The sequence below is a fragment of the Acomys russatus genome, chromosome 15 (genome assembly GCF_903995435.1).
Source record: "Acomys russatus chromosome 15, mAcoRus1.1, whole genome shotgun sequence".
Taxonomy (NCBI): Eukaryota; Metazoa; Chordata; class Mammalia; order Rodentia; family Muridae; genus Acomys; species Acomys russatus.
The window spans coordinates 52,957,949-52,976,516 of NC_067151.1; the positions used below are offsets into that span (position 1 = coordinate 52,957,949).

An 18,568-nucleotide genomic window follows, 5' to 3' on the forward strand; every position below is an offset into this window, starting at 1 on the left:
CTGTGGTCACAATGTAATATATCAGTAAGTAAATAAGGTAAGAAATCAACATCAGTTCCTATATTCGTTTTACTGGTGATGCTCCAGAGGTAAGTGCTATCTTGTGGAAGGTAGGCAAAGACTGACTTGCTCAGTGGTCCCCAAATACGCAGCTGAATTAGGAAAAACTGCTTTCATTTTATTGCTAAGCACGCTGCTTAATTTATGCCCTTTATGTTTTATAGTAAAAGTGTAACAAGTCATTTGTTTTATTTTAAAAATGTAAAGTGAGCATGGTAGCTCCTGCCTGTAATCCCAGCACTCAAGGCTGAGGCTAGAGGTCCATGAGTTCAAGGCCATGGTACGATAGTGAGTTTTAGTCATTCTGAGCCACACAGAGTTCCAAGCTAGCTTAAGCTATATAGTGAGTTTAAGGCCAGCCCTGGGCCTATAATGTGAGACCCTGTTTCAAAAACTAAACAACAGCCTCGTGGTGGTGGGACACGCCTTTAATACCAATACTCAGGACGCAGAGGCAGGCAAATCTCTGTTAGTTCCTTGTCTATAGAGCTACACAGCAAGATTCTGGCTTGAAAAACAACAACAAAGGCAACAGTATACCAAGCATCTCTGCTTAAAACTTCAAAATGTATAAAGAAATGTTCCTGATAAGAGCTTAGACTTTTCAGTGTTCCAGTTATACAGAAGTGTAATGCGAGGAGGTGCGCATAAACTAAGGACCTGGTTAGCCCAGCGTAGAGCTGAGGGGAAGGCTGCTGATGCAGACATAGGGGACTGTACAGCCAGTGCATCTGCAAGAGTCCAGAGCAGAGATTCAATATGGCCCGCACACTAGACCAGGACATGGAAGGGGTAGAGTGGGCCAAGACAGGAAGATAAGAGAAAGAGCACAGCCAAAATACCACAGACATATGAAGAATGAGAAGCTGGCAGAGGGAAGCTTCTGAGATGGAGAAGTTTGGGGTAAGGTAGATGAGAAGAGCTAGGTACTTGAGATACTGAGGGAGCCTGCAGGCCAGCATACAGTTGGTATCCTAATAAGCCTACTAGCCATGTGTCCCTTCTCACAGTGACGACTCCTTTGGCAGAGGAGAATGGCATCGGAATTTGGGGAAATGAAGTTTCCTTTGAACCTGATTGGGGGGGGGGGTGGGGTGCTGGATGGACCAGGTGTGAAAATGAAAAAGACCGCATGGCCCAACTACCTATCAGGCACAAAGGCTAAGCTAACTGCTTAAGACAGATGGCTTCCTGCCCTCCCATCTGGAGAAAGCATACTACTTCATTCTTTCTGAGGTAAAAGGATAAACGTAAGAGAAGTGGCTCACACTGCAGTCAGTGTTCAAGAGGCTGAGAGGCTGGGCTAGACCCTGTTCCCTCATCCCCACCCACTCCCCAACCCCTCAAAACACCAAAGCAGTCTTGTCCTCTTCTCCTTCATTTATATTTTTCTGAGAACTAAAGCTTGGTGGCTTGCAGTAGAACAAAAGGCTATCCAAAATAAAAGCGTCACTTAGCAGACTGGGATATAGCAACTCACAGAGCTTTGCCTGGTACAGACGAGGCCTGGGGTCAATCTCCAGCACCCTTCAATTGGGTATGGTGGCACACACCTGTCACCCCACTTCTTTTGGCCAGAGGCAGAATGATCAGGAGTCCAGGGCCATCCTCAGCTACAAGTAGGTTCCACTTGAGTTCAAGGCTAGCCTGGGCTAATGAGACCTTTTCCCAAAAACAAACAAAGTCATCTGTCTCAAGGGCCACTTGAGAAAGTCCAAAGGTTTTTCACTTGCTGTTACTAGAAAATGACACAAATGCCTCTGTTAATCTGTACCTATTTAAAATGTCTCACAACCCTCAAGGATTTACCTAGGAACAGATACACAAAACCATAGGAAAGGGGTACAAAATCCCACACTTACTTATTTGTACTTCCACAGAAGCTACCCATTCTAGCAGAAAAGACTTTACTAATCATCAGTTGTGGAGGAGAACTAAAAAAAAACAAAAACAAAAACAAGAGGGGAGAAATTTGCTTTTTAAATCAAGAAGTCAGCACCAGCATCCCAGTCCTCACAACCAGCGCAGGGGCAACCTCACCGGATGTAGTGTATCTTCAGAGTGGAGCCTTTGTAACTCATTGCCACAGAGCCGAACATCATTTCTCCAAGCATGTTGACATCAGATGCTGGTCTTGTATACTGCACAGAGGGAAACATGACATGGAGCAATGCAATAGAAAGCACTGTCTACAAATCTTTCGGTCTCTGGTTGAGTTGGCTGTCACGATGCCATCTTAAAGCTACAGCTGATCATCTTACAATTATCATCGGCTGTAATTGACAATCACTATTTTAAAATTCTTCTTCTTTATATATAATATGCTGAAACAACAAAGACTATGATCTCCATTTATAAATTCTAACTGTGAAGGAAACAGAATACTTCTTCTTTGGGTACTGAGTAGATCTTGAAAAGGTACATGGTTTAGTATTAGTCAGCTAAATAATTACTAGTTGTGGTCATTTGAATGAGAGTGTTCCCCATGAGATCAGATGTCTGAACACTTGGTCACCGGTTGGTGGTTGGGTAGGTTTGGGAGGTATGGCCTTGCTCAAGATCGTATGTCACAAGGGAGGGCTCTGCGATTTTGTTAAAGACTCCTGCCACTTCCAGTTTGTTCTCTGTTTCATGCTTGAGGTTCAAGATGTAAGCACCCAGCTTCCTGCTCCTGTCAGCATGTGTTTCGTCTACCATCATGAACTCTGACCCTCTGGAACCATAATCCCAAATAAATTCCTTCTGTAAGCTGCCTTGGTCGTGGTGCTTTAGTCTCAGCAAAGTGACTGGTACACTAGTGTTCAATCAGGGCCTTGTGAAGATCTGAGAGATAAAGGTGGTCTTATTGCTCTAAAGTTTTTAAAAAAAAAAATACTTCAGAAACCCTTCCAACCGGTCTCTCATACCTTCTTATTTGAAGGATGGGCTGCTAAATGGCAGCTCTTGACGCAGAGAAGCCTGGCTTTGCCTGACTGATCCTGCCTGCTCTAACGATGGCCTCCATACTCCACCTTCCTTCAAATCCAGTAGACACATTCTAGCTTGCTTTCTCAAACTTACGTGTTACTATTACCTTCATACTCGGATCTCCTCTTTCTCAAATCACTCCCTGAATATAACTGTCTCTGCAGGACACATCTGCTCGCTAGCATTTCCAGCATTCTTTTGTTTCATTATCTATGCAAGAAAATCCCCTATGACTTATTTCTAGGTCAAGACCTCTTCTTCACCTATAAAGTGTCGTAGAGCACTCTTTCTCCACCTTCCTAATGCTGAGACCCTTTAGAATATTTCCTCATGTTGTGGTGCTCCCCCAGCCATAAAATTATTTTCAATACTACTTCATAACTTTTTGTGACTGCTTCATAATTTTGCTACTGCTATGAATTGTAATATAAATATCTGATGTGCAGGATACCCAATATGGGACCCAGTGGAAGTCACAACTAGGTTGAGAACCACCATCTTAGAGATTGTGCTCACACCATGATGACACCCTATGGACAAGACAAAGAAGCGAATGAAACAACCTAGTGTGCAACAGGCACACAAGCATAGCCAGCCTCTGCAAGTGTGCCCCCAGCTCAAAGAAAAGTAAAGGATTCTTCCTGAATAGCTTTCTTGAATCTTTCCGGTGTTTTAAACTCCAATATATACACATCTAAGTACGCGCACGCGCGCACACACACACACGCGCGCGCGCGCGCACACACACACACACACACACACACTGTTTCTGCATGATGACAACAGAGGAAAGAGAAAGATAAACTTGTGGGTCCTTGTAATACAGGGTTGATTCATCTCTGGCTATAGCTCATATCAACTTCTTCCCACTTCAGACACAAACCAACTGATTTCTCATATTCTCTACTAATAAATTCCACCCACCCTCTCTGATTTATAATCTGCCTTTCTTTGTACAAAGACCATGTGCCAATTGGGATTCTCAACTAGCTTTGAGCACTGTAAAATATGGGTAAATGCAGCACACTAATCTTGACATTCAAGGCTTATTAGTCTGTGGCTGGTAATGACCCTGACTTTGTTTTACCAGCAGCAGAAGAGATGAGATTATGTTACAGGTTTAAAAATTACGATCATGGAAAGCTGGTTATTGCAGCACTTGCCTGTAATCCCAGCACTAGGAAGACTGAGCCAAGAAGATCTGAGATTAGCATGGGTACGTGATGAGTTCTATGCCTGCTTGGGATATGGGGGGTGGGGGGGCCTGTCTCAGAAATCAAAACAAGTCCCATGTGATGCATGCCTGTAATCCCAGACTTGGGAAGTGAGGGCAGGAAGGTCAGGAGTTCAAGGCCATCATCCCTGGCTACATGGACAGGATATTTGACAACCTGTGTTAAAAACCAACAAAACAAAAATAACAACAAAGCAAAGCAAAAGCACTCCTCTCTTGAGATACTTATCAATTCTGCAGGCCCATAGCTGCTCTAGAGATGACATGTCTTACTTGGTACTTTGGGAGCTGCTCCTTAGCCTGCGGTAAGGGTCCTCCAGAGCTATGGGACGAGCTGCTGCTGCTGCTGCTGCTGCTGACACCGCCGCTCTCCTGACAGCACCTGGCTGATGGCTTAATAAGGACATCCTCTGCTTTCTAGGTTAAGAGAGGGAGGCAAGGTACTGTCACCAAGTGCATCAGGCTATGTCAACATGCCTTATCAAGCAGAACTCTGTCAAAACACTCAGGTGCCTGAATCCCAGTAAAACCTAAAGCTCTGTTTCATTTACCTTCATAATGACAACACTCGTGGGAGTCTGGAATATTTGGGAAGGGGATACTACACAGAAAATAGTTTGAGTAGATAAAGACATGAGAGGCCATGAGAGGAGGAGATAGATGCTAGACATGTTGCTCTCCTTAAAGAATTTAAGTATTAGTATTTATATTTAAACTTGTACTATAAAGTCATAAACTCCTTCTTCCGGTTTTTAGGAGAGTTCAGTACCACATAAAGTATGGAGCTGATGAGGAGAAAGATGTCCACTAACACTCAAAATTTTACCAACTAAATGTTACTAAGAAAAGAAACGTATTAGCCTGGACAGGTGGGATTGTATCTCTCATACTCTTTCTAACATACCTGGTGTAACAGGAAAGAAAACCACCAGGATGACATTGTGACAGATGAAGGCCAACCCCTGAAAAGGAAGCTACTGTGAACCACAGGGCATATGATGGGAATATGGTCTTTAAAGGTCAGAGGTGACAGAGGATTATCCACTTTATAACCGCTCAAGCGTTCACTGCTAATTTTTATGACAGTGACATAAAGGTACAAAGATACCCTCACTCACCCCAGAATAGAACACTCGCTACAGAAGCAGCCTTCATGAGAAATGGCTTCTAGTGAGTCTCCTTTGCCTTTTCTTTCTTATGTAGCTTTGGCTAGGGAACCCATGAGTGCAAGGCCACTTATCTAACCTTCAGTGTGACAGTCACACTGGTGGTGTAATGCGCATGCTTGCAGTCATGGGCTGATTCAAACTCATGATGCTTTGTGCTTATCAAGAGGATGTGGTTGAACTGGCAAAGGAAGGTTTAAAAAAAAAAAAAAAACCAAAGCACAAAATGTGCTTGCTGGTCCACAGAAGGCAACCCAGCACTGACGGAATCTGAACTTGTGCGGGGTTAATCCTGAGCATCCTGCGTTCCCTCAACATAGCTCTTTAGCTCCAGCTGTTACTTAATACCACTTAAGCCAGAAACAGCCTCCCAGAGGGCTAAAAGCTGGTGACAGGAAGTCTCACCTCTGAAGAGACTGTAGCAGTAGAACGCAATGACCTGTGGTTAGAAACAGAACCAGTACAGTGAGCAGGATGCCAATGGGATTCTCCTGTAGCCCTTGGCAAGCTGCAGAAATGTTTCTGGGCCTAAGCTACCTTTTTAATGAATTGAGTACTTCAAAGAAAGCCTACATCAGAGATTACCAAGTTATCCATGCGCAGGTCCCTGTGGAATCATTTAGCCCTTTACCTCTGCTGCCACCAGCAGCTCCAGTAGGGGAATGAGGATGCACATCTAAGGCATCTGTTAGAAGCATTTGGTAGAGCCATCTCCTTCCTGCCCAGCAAATAAAGAAGCAATGCTGGCTCACCTAAGCCACTGGTCCCAAACTACCAGAAAAGTAAACAGGAATTATCTGAGATTTCTCAGCTTTCTCCCCCACCCACCTAACACGCCTAGCCACAAGTGTAATGATTAGCCTGCTGGCAGAATTCCTCTGTAAGTACTGTGGTATCCACCCCACTCAACTGCCTTCAACCAAACATTTCCTTCCTGCCAACAAAGATTCTTATCAAAAGCTGGAAAACAAGGGCCAGTGAGATGGCTCATTAGGTAAAAGTATTTGTCCCATAAGAGAATAAGTTTGATCCCTGAAACCCAAACCCACATAAAGGTGGAAGGTGGGGGCTGGAGAGATGGCCCAGAGGTTAAGAGCACTGGCTGTTCTTCTAGAGGTCCTGAGTTCAATTCCCAGCAACCACACGGTGGCTCACAACCATCTGTAACGAGATCAGGTGCCCTCCTCTGGTGTGCAGGTGTACATGCAGGCAGTACAGGCATGCAGGCAGTAGCAGGCACTGCCCGCCCCCCAACAAGATAGATTTTTAAGAAATGAAAATAAAGCTAGAAAACAGCCCACTGGCCCTTGTGAGTCAAAGGCCATGCTATAAACTGTCCATTTACTTAACCACAAATTCTACAGACTTCAAGAATTTAGTCAGTATGGGAAGCAAGTAATTAAACAAGAGTAACCATCAATGGATTTATTTATTCTGTAAGCATCTGAAAAAAAATACTAAACTGCAGTGAATGGTCTAGCTATGGTGACAGATGAGAGATTTCCTGGCTGACTGCCAAAAAGACTAGGTTCTTCTCATATTATTTTTATCTTTCCTTGTTTGGCTAAAAGGGGTTGAGATCTTTCCTGTTTTCATTGCCCGTTCCAAGTCCCCCACCCCCACCATCCCCTTCGCTACAACAGGGGAGTTAATGAGAGGTTCCCTGGTCAGAGGGGTAAGATGACAGGGAACATCAACATATTAAGTCCTCAGTGAGGAAGCCTTTAATTTTGTTTGACCTTATGCTACATGATACCTTTTATTTATTTTGGTTTTTACATCATGGTCTTACTACATAGCCCAGGCTAGCTCCAAATCACCATCTTCCTACTTCAACCTATCTAGTGCTAGGTTATAGGAATGAGCCACATTTGGCACCTTTTACTATCTATGAGAAAATCTGGACAGAATGTCCCTCTCTTCTGGCAAATGCTCTTAGCACTTTATGAATCTCAGCAGTGTGTTTTCTTACTATGCTTAATGCTTATATGCTATGCGAGATGCTACTAGATCCCGATCACCAGCAGATGCATCCTCCTTGGTGTCAATGGTCCACTGTTGGCCTGCTATAACTGCCCGTTAAGTGTCACCTGTGTTCACAGACACATGCCTGCCTGTTGGGATGCAGGCTTTCCTTCGGCGTCCCTGCAGGCAATGTACAACACAGCTCCAACAGATCAGAGAGGGCTGAAAGGCAATCAACATGTCACACCTGAGCTGCCGCCTCTTCCATCTTCTGAACAGCTCTGGAATCAAACATGACTTGCCTGCCTCTCCTCTCACAGTCCTGGTACACTAGCAGGCGGATGTCACTCAGGTCAAATTCCGAACAGGACCAACTGGGGATTCAAAAGAGAGAGAGAGAGAGAGAGAGAGAGAGAGAGAGAGAGAGAGAGAGAGAAACTTGGGTTATCTGCAATGCTTGGTGTGACCATGGGCAAATACAATTCCAGTCAACGTGCCTGTGTTCTCCTCCTCAGGTGGAACTGGCCATAACTACACAGCCTAAGGTTATTACTTCCCCCTAGTATGTCTGGCTTGATCAGAGGCTTTGAAACCAAATGCATTTGCTATCCACGATGACTAGCAATGAAACGCAGTTTGTTCCTGAGCAAGAAGAAAATGCATGTTTATACAGAAGTAATAACTCTCTCAGAAAGCAGAAGCTGCAGAAAGGAACTGTTTATTGGGAATGTGCTTTCAGCACACTGTTAGCAATCCAGTCAACACATATTTTGTCTGTATTGTATTGGAGGCATTGTAGGAGGTGCTAGGAAATCAATAATTAATCAAACTGACTGGGAGCCTGCCCTCATGAAGTTCAAGGCTTAGTGGGGGGGTAATATTAACTTAATAGTTACACATAAATATATTACTACAATCTGTCTGAAGTTTAAAAGGAAAACTAAAGGATACAAAAGAGTCTCACACCCTGGCGACAGTGACTCGCGTCTATAAGCTCAGCACTCAGGACTCTGGGCCAGAACTGCTGGAGCGCTAGACTTGCATGGTTACATGGCAAGACGTTGTCTCAGAAAGTACAAGATTTAAGGGGAGAGGCAGCAAAGTCACTGGGGACTTAAAGCTCCATTGAAATGCAGACCTGAAGAATGAACAGTTAGCATGAATACCACAGAGCAGCAGAGTGCAGCACAGGAAAGGGAGAGAGGGAAGCCAGAGAGGGCTGCCCTAACTGGAGGAGGTAGGGGACGGAACGGGTGGGGCACTGAAGCAGGCAGGCCCAGGCAGGATAAGCTCAGAACACAAAGAGCAGCCAAGGAAAGCAGATGGTTGATAAGATGAGATAGCGGACGGCCCTAGGAAAAGCAGACATGTAGGTGTGGAAGGTGCAGGAAGCCAGGTCCCTCGTAATGCCTGCTATGGGCTGCAGTGACCAGCAGCACAGGTAGGGAGGAGACAGATTAACACAGAATCCAGAAGGGGTATCAACCGCCAGGCAGACTCTGCTATAGCATATGGGGCTGGCACTGAAGAGGTGGGTGACAATAAAGGAGTGGCATATGAAAACTGTCCAAGTAGTAGACTGTGTATATATAGTTAGAAATGGATGGATTCAAATCCAAAGGCTTTCACCTTCCATTTTGCCATTGGAGGATTAATCAGTGCATAATTGCTAACCTTACAAACCTGCTGTGTGGATTATGTAAAATACACACACACACACACACACCTGACACACAACAAGCTCTAAAACACTAAGCATTCCTTCCCCAGGGCAATAGGCCACAGTTTTTGTGAGAAGCTGCATAGCTTTGGTCCTTCCCCGTTTCAGGCAATGGTGGTTAATACCAACCATGTTCTCTAAGGAAAGCAGATTTGTTCTTTTTAAGCCTCAACTAAAATAAAAAAATTTTAAAGTGCTCTGATTGTCCCTTCTTTCACCAACCTGTTGTCTAAGTTGTGCCTGGCACTCTTGCCCCTCTGACATGGAGCGCTGCAACAGAATTTATTTTGGAAACCATTGCTCCTCTGCCTTCAGTCCAGAGGCTGTCAATGCTCAAAGTGTGACTAGGGAGTCATGCCACATGACCCCTAGTTGGCAGGTGGAGGGTGGAAGCTGCTCCAACCTCATGACCCTGGGGTGGCTATTTACCGTCACGTGCTAAGTGCCTGTTTGGCACAGTTACTGTGGAGGAAAGCAGAAGAGCAATGGGATGGCTCAAGACCAGCTGTCTCTGTGAGTGCTGGAGATTTCTGTCAAAACCAGAAGTCTGAGACTATTGACCCTTGCTGCCAAATTTTAATGTATACAAGGCTATTAAAGTTCTCTGGCTGGATGTAGGGGTACATCCTAACACAGAGGCAGGAGGATCTCTGTTAGTTCCAGGTCATCCTGGTCTACATACTAAGCTCCAGGACAGCCAGAACTATGTAATAGAGAGAGACCTTGTCTCAAAAACAAACAAACCCAAAACACAACAACAACAACTGAAATGTGTGTTAAAGCACACAAGGGCTGGGGCTACACCTCAGTAAGAAAGTGCTGGGGCAGAAATTTCAAAAGCTCTGGGCTCCATCTGAGAACCATGTAACAAACAAACAATATATAGGGTGACGTTTTTACAAGTGAAAAAAAAAAAATCAACAACAATTTAACCACCGCAAGGTGTGGTGGCACACAGCTTTAATCCCAGAACTCAGGAGGCAGAGGTAGAGGCAGAGCCAGGCAGATTTCTGTGAGTTTCGAGGCCAGATTCGTCTACACAGCATGTTCTAGGTCACTACGAAATGAGACCCTGTCTTAAAAAAAGAGGAGGAGGAGGAAGGGGGGATGGTACAGAGGAAGGGGGAGAGGCAGGGAGAGATGGAGAGAGAGAGAAAGAGGAAGGGATGGAGGGAGGGAGAAGGAGGGAGAGAAAGAGATTTAGTCTCTTTATAGTACCTTGTACAGTCCAAATTTGCTCATAAAATTACACTCTGCCAAAATGGAAAAGTTTACAAAGCAATCCTTGAGGACCCTCAGTTTAAATTTCAGTCAGGCTAAAGACAATATCTCTAGAAAGATTAAAATTCAATAACGATCATAACATTTTATTAAACTCATATTCCTTTACAATTGAAAACAATAGGAGCTTGGTGTGACGGTATTTAGCTATAATTACAGCACTTTAGAGGGAGAAGGATTGCAAATTTAAGGCCAACTTAGACCTATAGTGATTTCCAGATCTGTCTGGACTGCAGAGTGAGACGCTGACTTTAAGGGGGGAAAAAAGGAAATAAAACATAAAGGAAAAAGAGAAAGATGTATATGTCCAGCTTTTTTTTAAAAGACTGAAATGTCTTCAAAATATTTCATTAAAAGAAGAAAAATTATATTCTTTCCCCATATGAATGTTATTCTGGTTTAATATCCAATCATCATCTTGATGTTTGCCATCTGGAATATTCCTAGAGGAAACTATATCCAAGTATGGTAATGAGGTTCTTTGGTCAGGTCTGGGGTCAGACCTCAGCTCTGCCTGATTCATAGCTTGGTGTAGGTCTCTGAGGCAGCATCTGTAGGGAGGGGAATAACCTACAAAAAAGAGATAACATAGGCCAACTCCCACATGGAGGAAAGAGAAGACCCACTCCCTCAAGTTGTCCTCTGCCCTCTACTGTGTGCCATGACGTGTACACACACACACACAGTTAAAAAGGTAATAAGCTAACTTCATGATGCTGTTTGCTTTGAATGCCTTATTTCTAAAATTGCACACCAAGAGCACAAAGCAAGTAACTAAAGCATGAATTATTTCCCTGAAAGGTAACAACAGCAATAGTGCAAAGGATACGAGGTGCAGAAAACACTTCTCTTTGAAATTTACATGAGGAGGCAGAGACAGGAAAATTCAGGGTCAGTTTTGGCTATACAACAAGACCCTGTTACAAATATTAGTACAAACCAAAGTAGCAACAAAAAGATTAAGTAAGATATACACCTGTATTATAACAAAACTATGTTATGACTAGAACCATGTTCCCCCACCCTGTGCCTCCCCAAAAAGATATGCTGGGGTCCTAATTCCTGCACCCATGAGTCAGACCCATGAGTCGGAGTTTGTTTGTTTAGGAATAAGGAGTTTGTAGCTGTACAAGCTAAGGCGCAGTCATGCTGAACTAGAATGGGGCCAGCCTCGTGCCTTAGTCCTCTTGAGGAGGAGATCTGGACACAGGCACAGAAAATGATGTACAAGAAAAGTCCCACCACTGCAGACAGAATACAAACAACAGAAAAGCAAACGGTACTCTGTCAAATTTTGGGGAGTATTAGGTGTGTCTTCTACTGAAGAGTCATGAGCCAAATAAGGCGGTGAAGCTGGTTTATGCCGTATATGGACCTTACATACTCTGCCAAAGAATGTGTATTTCATTTTCTAAGTGATGATGTGCTGACTCCAAGTTTTCAAGAAGGAGAATGACACGCTCTTAGGTGGAGATGTGAACTTAGGCATGGAAAACATGCTCAGGCCAGAAGTAGCACTGTCTCCGTCCTGTCTTCTGAAACTGTGGACCAAGACCCGTTTAGCAAATGCGTATCTTCAAAATACTTATATTATGTTTCATAATGGTGGGAATATTACATGTAGCAGCGAAAATAACTTTATGGTTGGGGTCATTACAGCATGAGGAACTGTATTAAAGAGTCCCAGCAGTAGGGAGGTTGAGAACCACCGCCCTAGGACATCTGGGACTTCAAGGAGGATCACCCTCACAAGGAAAACAATGGCCAATATGTACATTGTGGCACATGATCTGCTATGTCCCCACAAGATCAACTCAATTCCTTGTGTTTAATCTGTTACAATTCTAACATAAGCAGTGGCATAGTATGCCCAGGTCAGAAGCCATGTTCTGTAGTTCCCTTCTTGGCCTCAACAGAAGGAAGCAATACTATATAGTCAAAGTAAACACATATGAAGAATTTAAGGCAGTCTTGTGATCCAACAATGTCAATACTAAAGAGTCAGATATGATAGGGAACTTTAAATGATCCAAGAAACTGTCAAATAAAGCAAACTAAGCAGGGATGGGGTACACACACACAGCCGTGCCCACAGTCCTAACACTCAGGACGCAGGAGCATCAGCAGTTCCTGACAACCTGAGCAACACAGCGAGACCCTGTCTCAAAAATAGCAGTAAGAAGAACAACAAACTCATAGATTCTCGTCAACTTAACAGGCAATTCCTGCCTGTGTGCTGTGTGCCAAACAGTATCCCAGGCACAGGAACAAGGTAGTAAACACATCGAGATCTCTGTGGCCATAAAACTTACTGTATCATAAAGACCTAGGCCAGCTGCTCGTGAATACCATTGTTCATTTACAACCCTCACAGCTTCCCTCCTCTCTCTCTTAAAAATACAGTTGCTAGCCTGGAGAGGTGGCTCCGCGGTTAAAAGCACTATCTGCTCTTCCAGAGGTCCTCAGTTCAACTCCCAGCAACCACACGGTGGCTCACAACCATCTATCCTGGGATCTGATGCCCTCTTCTGGTATACAGGTGTACATGCAAACAAAATCTTTACAACACAGAAATCTCAGAAAGTTTGCTTGAGAACATGGTAGCACACACCACTAATCAATGCAGAGACTAGGGACATTGAGGGTTATATATAGAAAATGAGCTATATAGTGAGACAGACAGACAGACAGACAGACAGACAGACACACACACACACACGCACCCCAGCCAGAATAAAACAAAACAACAACAACAAAAAAAAAAAGAAAGAAAGAAAGAAAGAAAGGAGACAAGGACTCTAACTGGAAGGGGAAAAGTAGGTGTGGAGGAAAAGGGAAAACTATTTTTGAAGGAGCAATCATAGTTCATCTTATTAGCACAAAGCATTCACTATTTCCCATCCAGCAGTAAGCTATTTTTTTCAAAAAAAAAAAATTACACACACAGAAGGCAGTAAGATATTAGGAATTCATGTACTTTTATTGGTTAATACCTCCAGTAAGACTGTTCATAGAAAAAGTCGTCTCCAAGTTAGTGACTTTCTCTTCTTACTTTCCTTAAAATACCATTAAGGCGCGAGGACACCTTGGTTCACAGAAAGTGCATAAAATTCCTCCACTAACGTGCTGTCTGTGGTCAAGACTGCCATTCTCACACAAGGCTAAGTACAGAAACTCCTTTGCAAAACGCTCTGCTAAATGAATCCTCCTGCTATCTCACCCAAAGATATTTAAAAGCTGGTGGCAATTTTTCCACATTTAAGAATATGTCATGTATAGTCTTTCTGAAATGCTTAGAAACAGTAAGTGTGGAATGAAAGAATAAGCATCACACAGCAGCATGGCATGGCATAGAAGCAAAACCACACCTGAAATCTGAAAGTGCACACCAGGCCTTGTTCTTCATGCAAAGTCAGAACAGCTGACTGGATGCAAGCACCATGAAACCATGAAAAATGTTGAAATCAACTAGTGTGGCTTCTTCTTCTTCTTCTTCTTCTTCTTCTTCTTCTTCTTCTTCTTCTTCTTCTTCTTCTTCTCCTCCTCCTCCTCCTCCTTCTTCTTCTTCTTCTTCTTCTTCTTCTTCTTCTTCTTCTTCTTCTTCTTCTTCTTCTTCTTCTTCTTCTTCTTCTTCGTTTGGTTTTTTGAGACAGGGTTTCTCTGTGTAGCTTTGGCTGTGCTGGAACTTGCTTTGTAGACCAGGCTGGCCTTCAACTCAGAGATCCGGCTGCCTCTGCCTCCCAAGTGCTGGGATTACAGGCGTGGGCCAGCTTTAGTTGTGCTTCTTAAGTAACTAATTAACCACAGTGACAGGTTAGAGATAAATGTCTAAACTCAGAGATTGAATTCACATTGTGGATCCACAGGACAAGTAACAGAGGCCCTGATGCTAATGTTCACTGTAGTGAGCAGGGACATTTTGCTTAAATGATTTTTTATAATTTTATATTTATGTGCATGTACACATACATACAAGAACCCTAAGAGCCAGGAAAAAAGTGTTGGATTCACTGTAGCTGGAGTTAGTAAGTGGTATTATAATGGGTACTGGGATTCAAACTCTGGTCCTCAGCAAGAACAGTGTGTTCTCATAACCACTGAGCCATCACTCCAGCCTCCACAGTTTTTAACCAGAACTCTGCCTTTAGTACTCAGTCTGGCATTGAGCTCTCCCACAACCTGGTGCCTTATGTGACTTACAAGTTTGTCAGAAAAAGAAAGCTTGGGCAAAAAAGTAACTTCTGTGAAGCATGATTCATAACCGAATTCAGATACACAATCCCTTAACAGAATTCTTGAGCACCAGATGTTTCAGAAATCAGATTTTTTGTTTTAGATTTTAGAAACATGGATATATATTATATAATACCTCCTTCAGAGTATTAGCAGCATCAGACAGCCCAAGTGATGACTATATGAATATAAGTATTAAATAAATACAAACATTAGATGAATATTAAATACAAATATTATACACAGCTTCATAACAGTTCAGAGCACTTGTAGGATTTTCAGAGATTTTGAGATTTTGGAAATGCAGGATAGAGGACTGCTGAACAATTTGATGATTACTGGACCTGGAGGTTTATGCTAAGGAGGTTGTAGCTCTGAGCTCATTGTACATTCCCAATGCCAAACCAATGGCATAAACGGCAGCAAAGGCCACAAGCTAATATTGCTAAATGAAGGACTCCAACCTTAAGAGGTTGTCTGTTGTGAGATTCCAATCAAATGACATTCTAGGAGAGATTGTTTTGATTTAGAGAGAAGGTGGAATATACAGATAAAGCTGATTTCTAGGGCACAGAAACTACTCTATTAGAATGTCAGTCAGAACTAACAAGGCACAGCATGAAGAGTGAACACAAATATGAATGACAGATTCTGGGTGATAACGTGCCATTATGCAAATGCACAGCATGTTGAGGAAGGTTCTGGTGTGTAGAGGCAAGGGGGATTACGGGACCTCTATGTCCTGCCTAGTTTTGCCCTGAGGTTGAGTGTGGTGTGGGGTTCCTTTACATTCTGAAGCAGGCACCACCAGGGCTTGCTGCTCACTGTTCAGCGCTTAACCAGCTTTTGCTAATAATGAAACAATGGACAGGCTAAACCAGAGCCTGACTCACAAAAGGAATGATGAGAGCAGAGAGCCAGGGGCTGGGGAGCAGTCCAGCAAGGCACCCAAGCTCAGCACAGGAAATCAGGCAGAAATGCTTCAGCATCTGCCCAGTGGCTGGCCTGCAGACCACAGTGATGAAGGGACACGGTCACTCGGGACTGGGTTACACACGGTGACTAACAAGTGGTTTGCCAGCTATCATCAAGGCTTATCAAAATAATACCCAGACAAAGCTTACGCCAGTTGTCTGCTTCCGTGAGGATCCCCTGCATCTGTACTGCTCTGACTCTCTCCTAGCAATGGATGAGTCCTGGGAGAGAGGAAAACTTCCTGAAACTGTTGCAATATCAAATGACCACAGCATTCCTTCTGTATTCACTTAGCCTCAGAGGACAGCCCCAACTCAGAATCATCAACCAGCGGGAATTTACTCCATCAGTCGGTAAAAGAGCATTCCTTATTGCGTATAAAACAGTGGAAAGGGAAGGAGTGCAGGAAGGGCAGGACTTGTGACGCGTTCAACATTGAAATAGTCACACCCAGCAGGCTTGGAAAACTTGTTATAAATGCCAGACAGACAGCAGCCTGCTCTTTGGCTGGGGTTTTCATTTGTTTGCTTGTGTTTTGTTTTGTTTTCTCTACCCACTCCATTCAACCTGTCCAACAAACACATTTCCTATTAAATAGAATGGTTTTCACAGTTTCCATGTGCAGAACCCAGTGAAAAAATACTCCCACGCCTAGAGCCTACACTTACGGTTTCTTTTAATGGTCTTTTGCAAGTTTTCAGAAGTCTGTAGTGTGTCACCTGAGCATCTGTCTTTAAATCTGCAACTGGTTTTGCATCTCCTACTCAGTAATCCTCCAGACTATAGTCCACTTATCCCCATGACACAGTCCACTAAAGGAAACTTGTTAAGCAGCTTCAGACAATCTATGGATTTTCCTTTTAAATGGTCTTCACCCAATGACTCTAATCCCCACCACGCTGCTGATCCTAGTGTAGTCTGGTTTTGGTGCTGGGGATGGATGCAGGGCATGGCCCAGGTACAGCACCAGCCCCACCTGAGTTCCTCCCAGCCCCCACCCTGTAGGATACAATTTCTTCTGAACTCAAACTTGCAGATCTGAAACTGCAACGCACAATTGGCTCTAAAGCGTTTATTTCAGTTCCTCTTCCCTCCAATGACAAGGCAAAGCCAGACCGACTTTTCTCTGACGTTTGAGAGAGTGTTTCTTATATACAGCTGGTAAACAGTCCCAAGACTCAATTCTTGAAACTTCAAAAATTCTAATTTATCAGCAGCTTTGCTACAATCTACATTTTTAAGAAAGGGGTTAGAAACAACTACTAGAAAGCTATACCACACACACAGAATGCAGTAAATCTGCCAGATTTCAACGGAGTTTTAGAAAGGAATTCTTTATTGGCAAGCCATTTAAGACACAGCTTTTGTTGATACTGATTCTGGAATTCCATGAACCATTTGTCATTACAAAAACAAAGGAATATGGAAGTGAAGATACAGAGGACAACTCCTACCTGTGAGCCACAGTGAGATACCACAACGTACCTTTTTGCACTGGGCTGTTTTCTGTACTGGCAGTCACTGGCCCAGTGCTACCTATGTACACCACCTGACTATTATACTTACTGGATTTTTCTTTTCTTTTTTTTCATATAATTGGATAATCATGAAGGGGTTAAAATAAGTAAATAAAAAGCCTCAGCTTATCAATATGCTCAACTAGGACCTGAAACTACTGATTTAAAGTACCTAATAGCAAAAAGTGAGCTGGACACTTCTCTGACTGCCACATGACTTGAGCAAACAGAAAGCAGTGAGCACTTGGAGGCCAGATCCCAACTTCGCAAGCTCCTGTCAATAATTTACAACTACCCTCAGGTTAGCTAGGGCACTAAAATGACTTCTGGAAACCAGCACATTATTTTTATTTATTTATGTCTGTGTGGCTCTCAAGTATCCCACACACACACACACACACACACAAACACGCAAACACGCGAGAGAAAGAGCGCACACGTGCGCACGCGCGCGCGCGCACGCGCACACACAAACAGACACACACACACTCATGCACATCATAGCACCCATTTGGAGGTCAGAGGACTATCTATGGGAGTCGGTGCTCCCCCTCCACTATGTGAGCGCTACATACTGAGCTCAGGTTGACAAGGTTCACAGCAAGCACCTTTATCTGCAGAGTCAACTTATCAGCCCACACATGCATTTTTGAGATTGTAGGAAGGGGAAGAGAGTGGATAAGGCAATGGGTCTGACCCAAAATGAATTCCAATGAATTCCAAACACACATCTTCCCAAAGGACCAAGACACTTGTGTTCTGGAGGCAGCCCAAACTGCCCCTGGAAGAAACAAAGTTGGCCACTGAGCTACTAAGTTCCCCTGACAACTGAGTCAGCCATGAAGACAGAAGACACACTTGTACTTACTGTGAGTGTCAGGGTCAACAAGTGCCAAACCAAACAACAAAAACAGCTCAAAGCTGATGTGACCAAAGTCAGATTAGTGCCTGGAGAGAAGACATATGTTCAACTGGCTCCTGATCATGATGCTCCTCTGGATGTTGCCAACAAGATGGGATCAACTGAGTCCAGCTAGATCATTCTAAATATATTTATGTTTTTATCATAAAGTCATCACTGCTCAAAACTCAAATACAGAAAATATACATTTAGGCGTTTTAGCACTAGGAATGAAAATCTAAGTTAAAGGAGGAAAAACAGGTTGCAAAGTGTTCTATTATATGTAAAGTAATATCTAGGTGAAAACGATTAAAATCCTGTCAAAACAGCAAGTTTATTGAAAGGTTGAAATGCACTGGCTCACACAAAGTGAGTTGTTTGTTTTTTGTCTTTTACAAGTTTTAAAGACACTGGCAGGATTCAAGTTACCATATTTTCCAGAGTATAAGACATCTGGGAATATAAGACAATGAACCCCAATTTTTCCAGTTAAAATACAGAGTTTGGACTATACTTGCCGTAAAAGACTACCTCTCTTCCAACGCTCAG

The 18,568-nt window shown here is 43.4% G+C and overlaps 1 protein-coding gene across 6 annotated transcripts in view; it reads right to left on the reverse strand.

The window, feature by feature from the left end:
- Fnip2 (folliculin interacting protein 2) overlaps nucleotides 1-18,568 on the reverse strand; it is a 107,321-nt gene that overhangs the window by 50,050 nt on the left and 38,703 nt on the right. For 4 of the 6 annotated variants that reach the window (XM_051157321.1, XM_051157318.1, XM_051157324.1 and 1 more), the window contains exons 2-5: nucleotides 7,640-7,766; nucleotides 4,535-4,678; nucleotides 2,101-2,201; nucleotides 1,923-1,994 (exon numbers count right to left, since the gene is read on the reverse strand). In XM_051157321.1, the coding sequence (XP_051013278.1) occupies nucleotides 1,923-1,994; nucleotides 2,101-2,201; nucleotides 4,535-4,678; nucleotides 7,640-7,766 (444 nt within the window). The remainder of the gene's footprint in view (nucleotides 1-1,922; nucleotides 1,995-2,100; nucleotides 2,202-4,534; nucleotides 4,679-7,639; nucleotides 7,767-18,568) is intronic. The other 2 variants (XM_051157322.1, XM_051157320.1) reach the window with 1 other exon arrangement.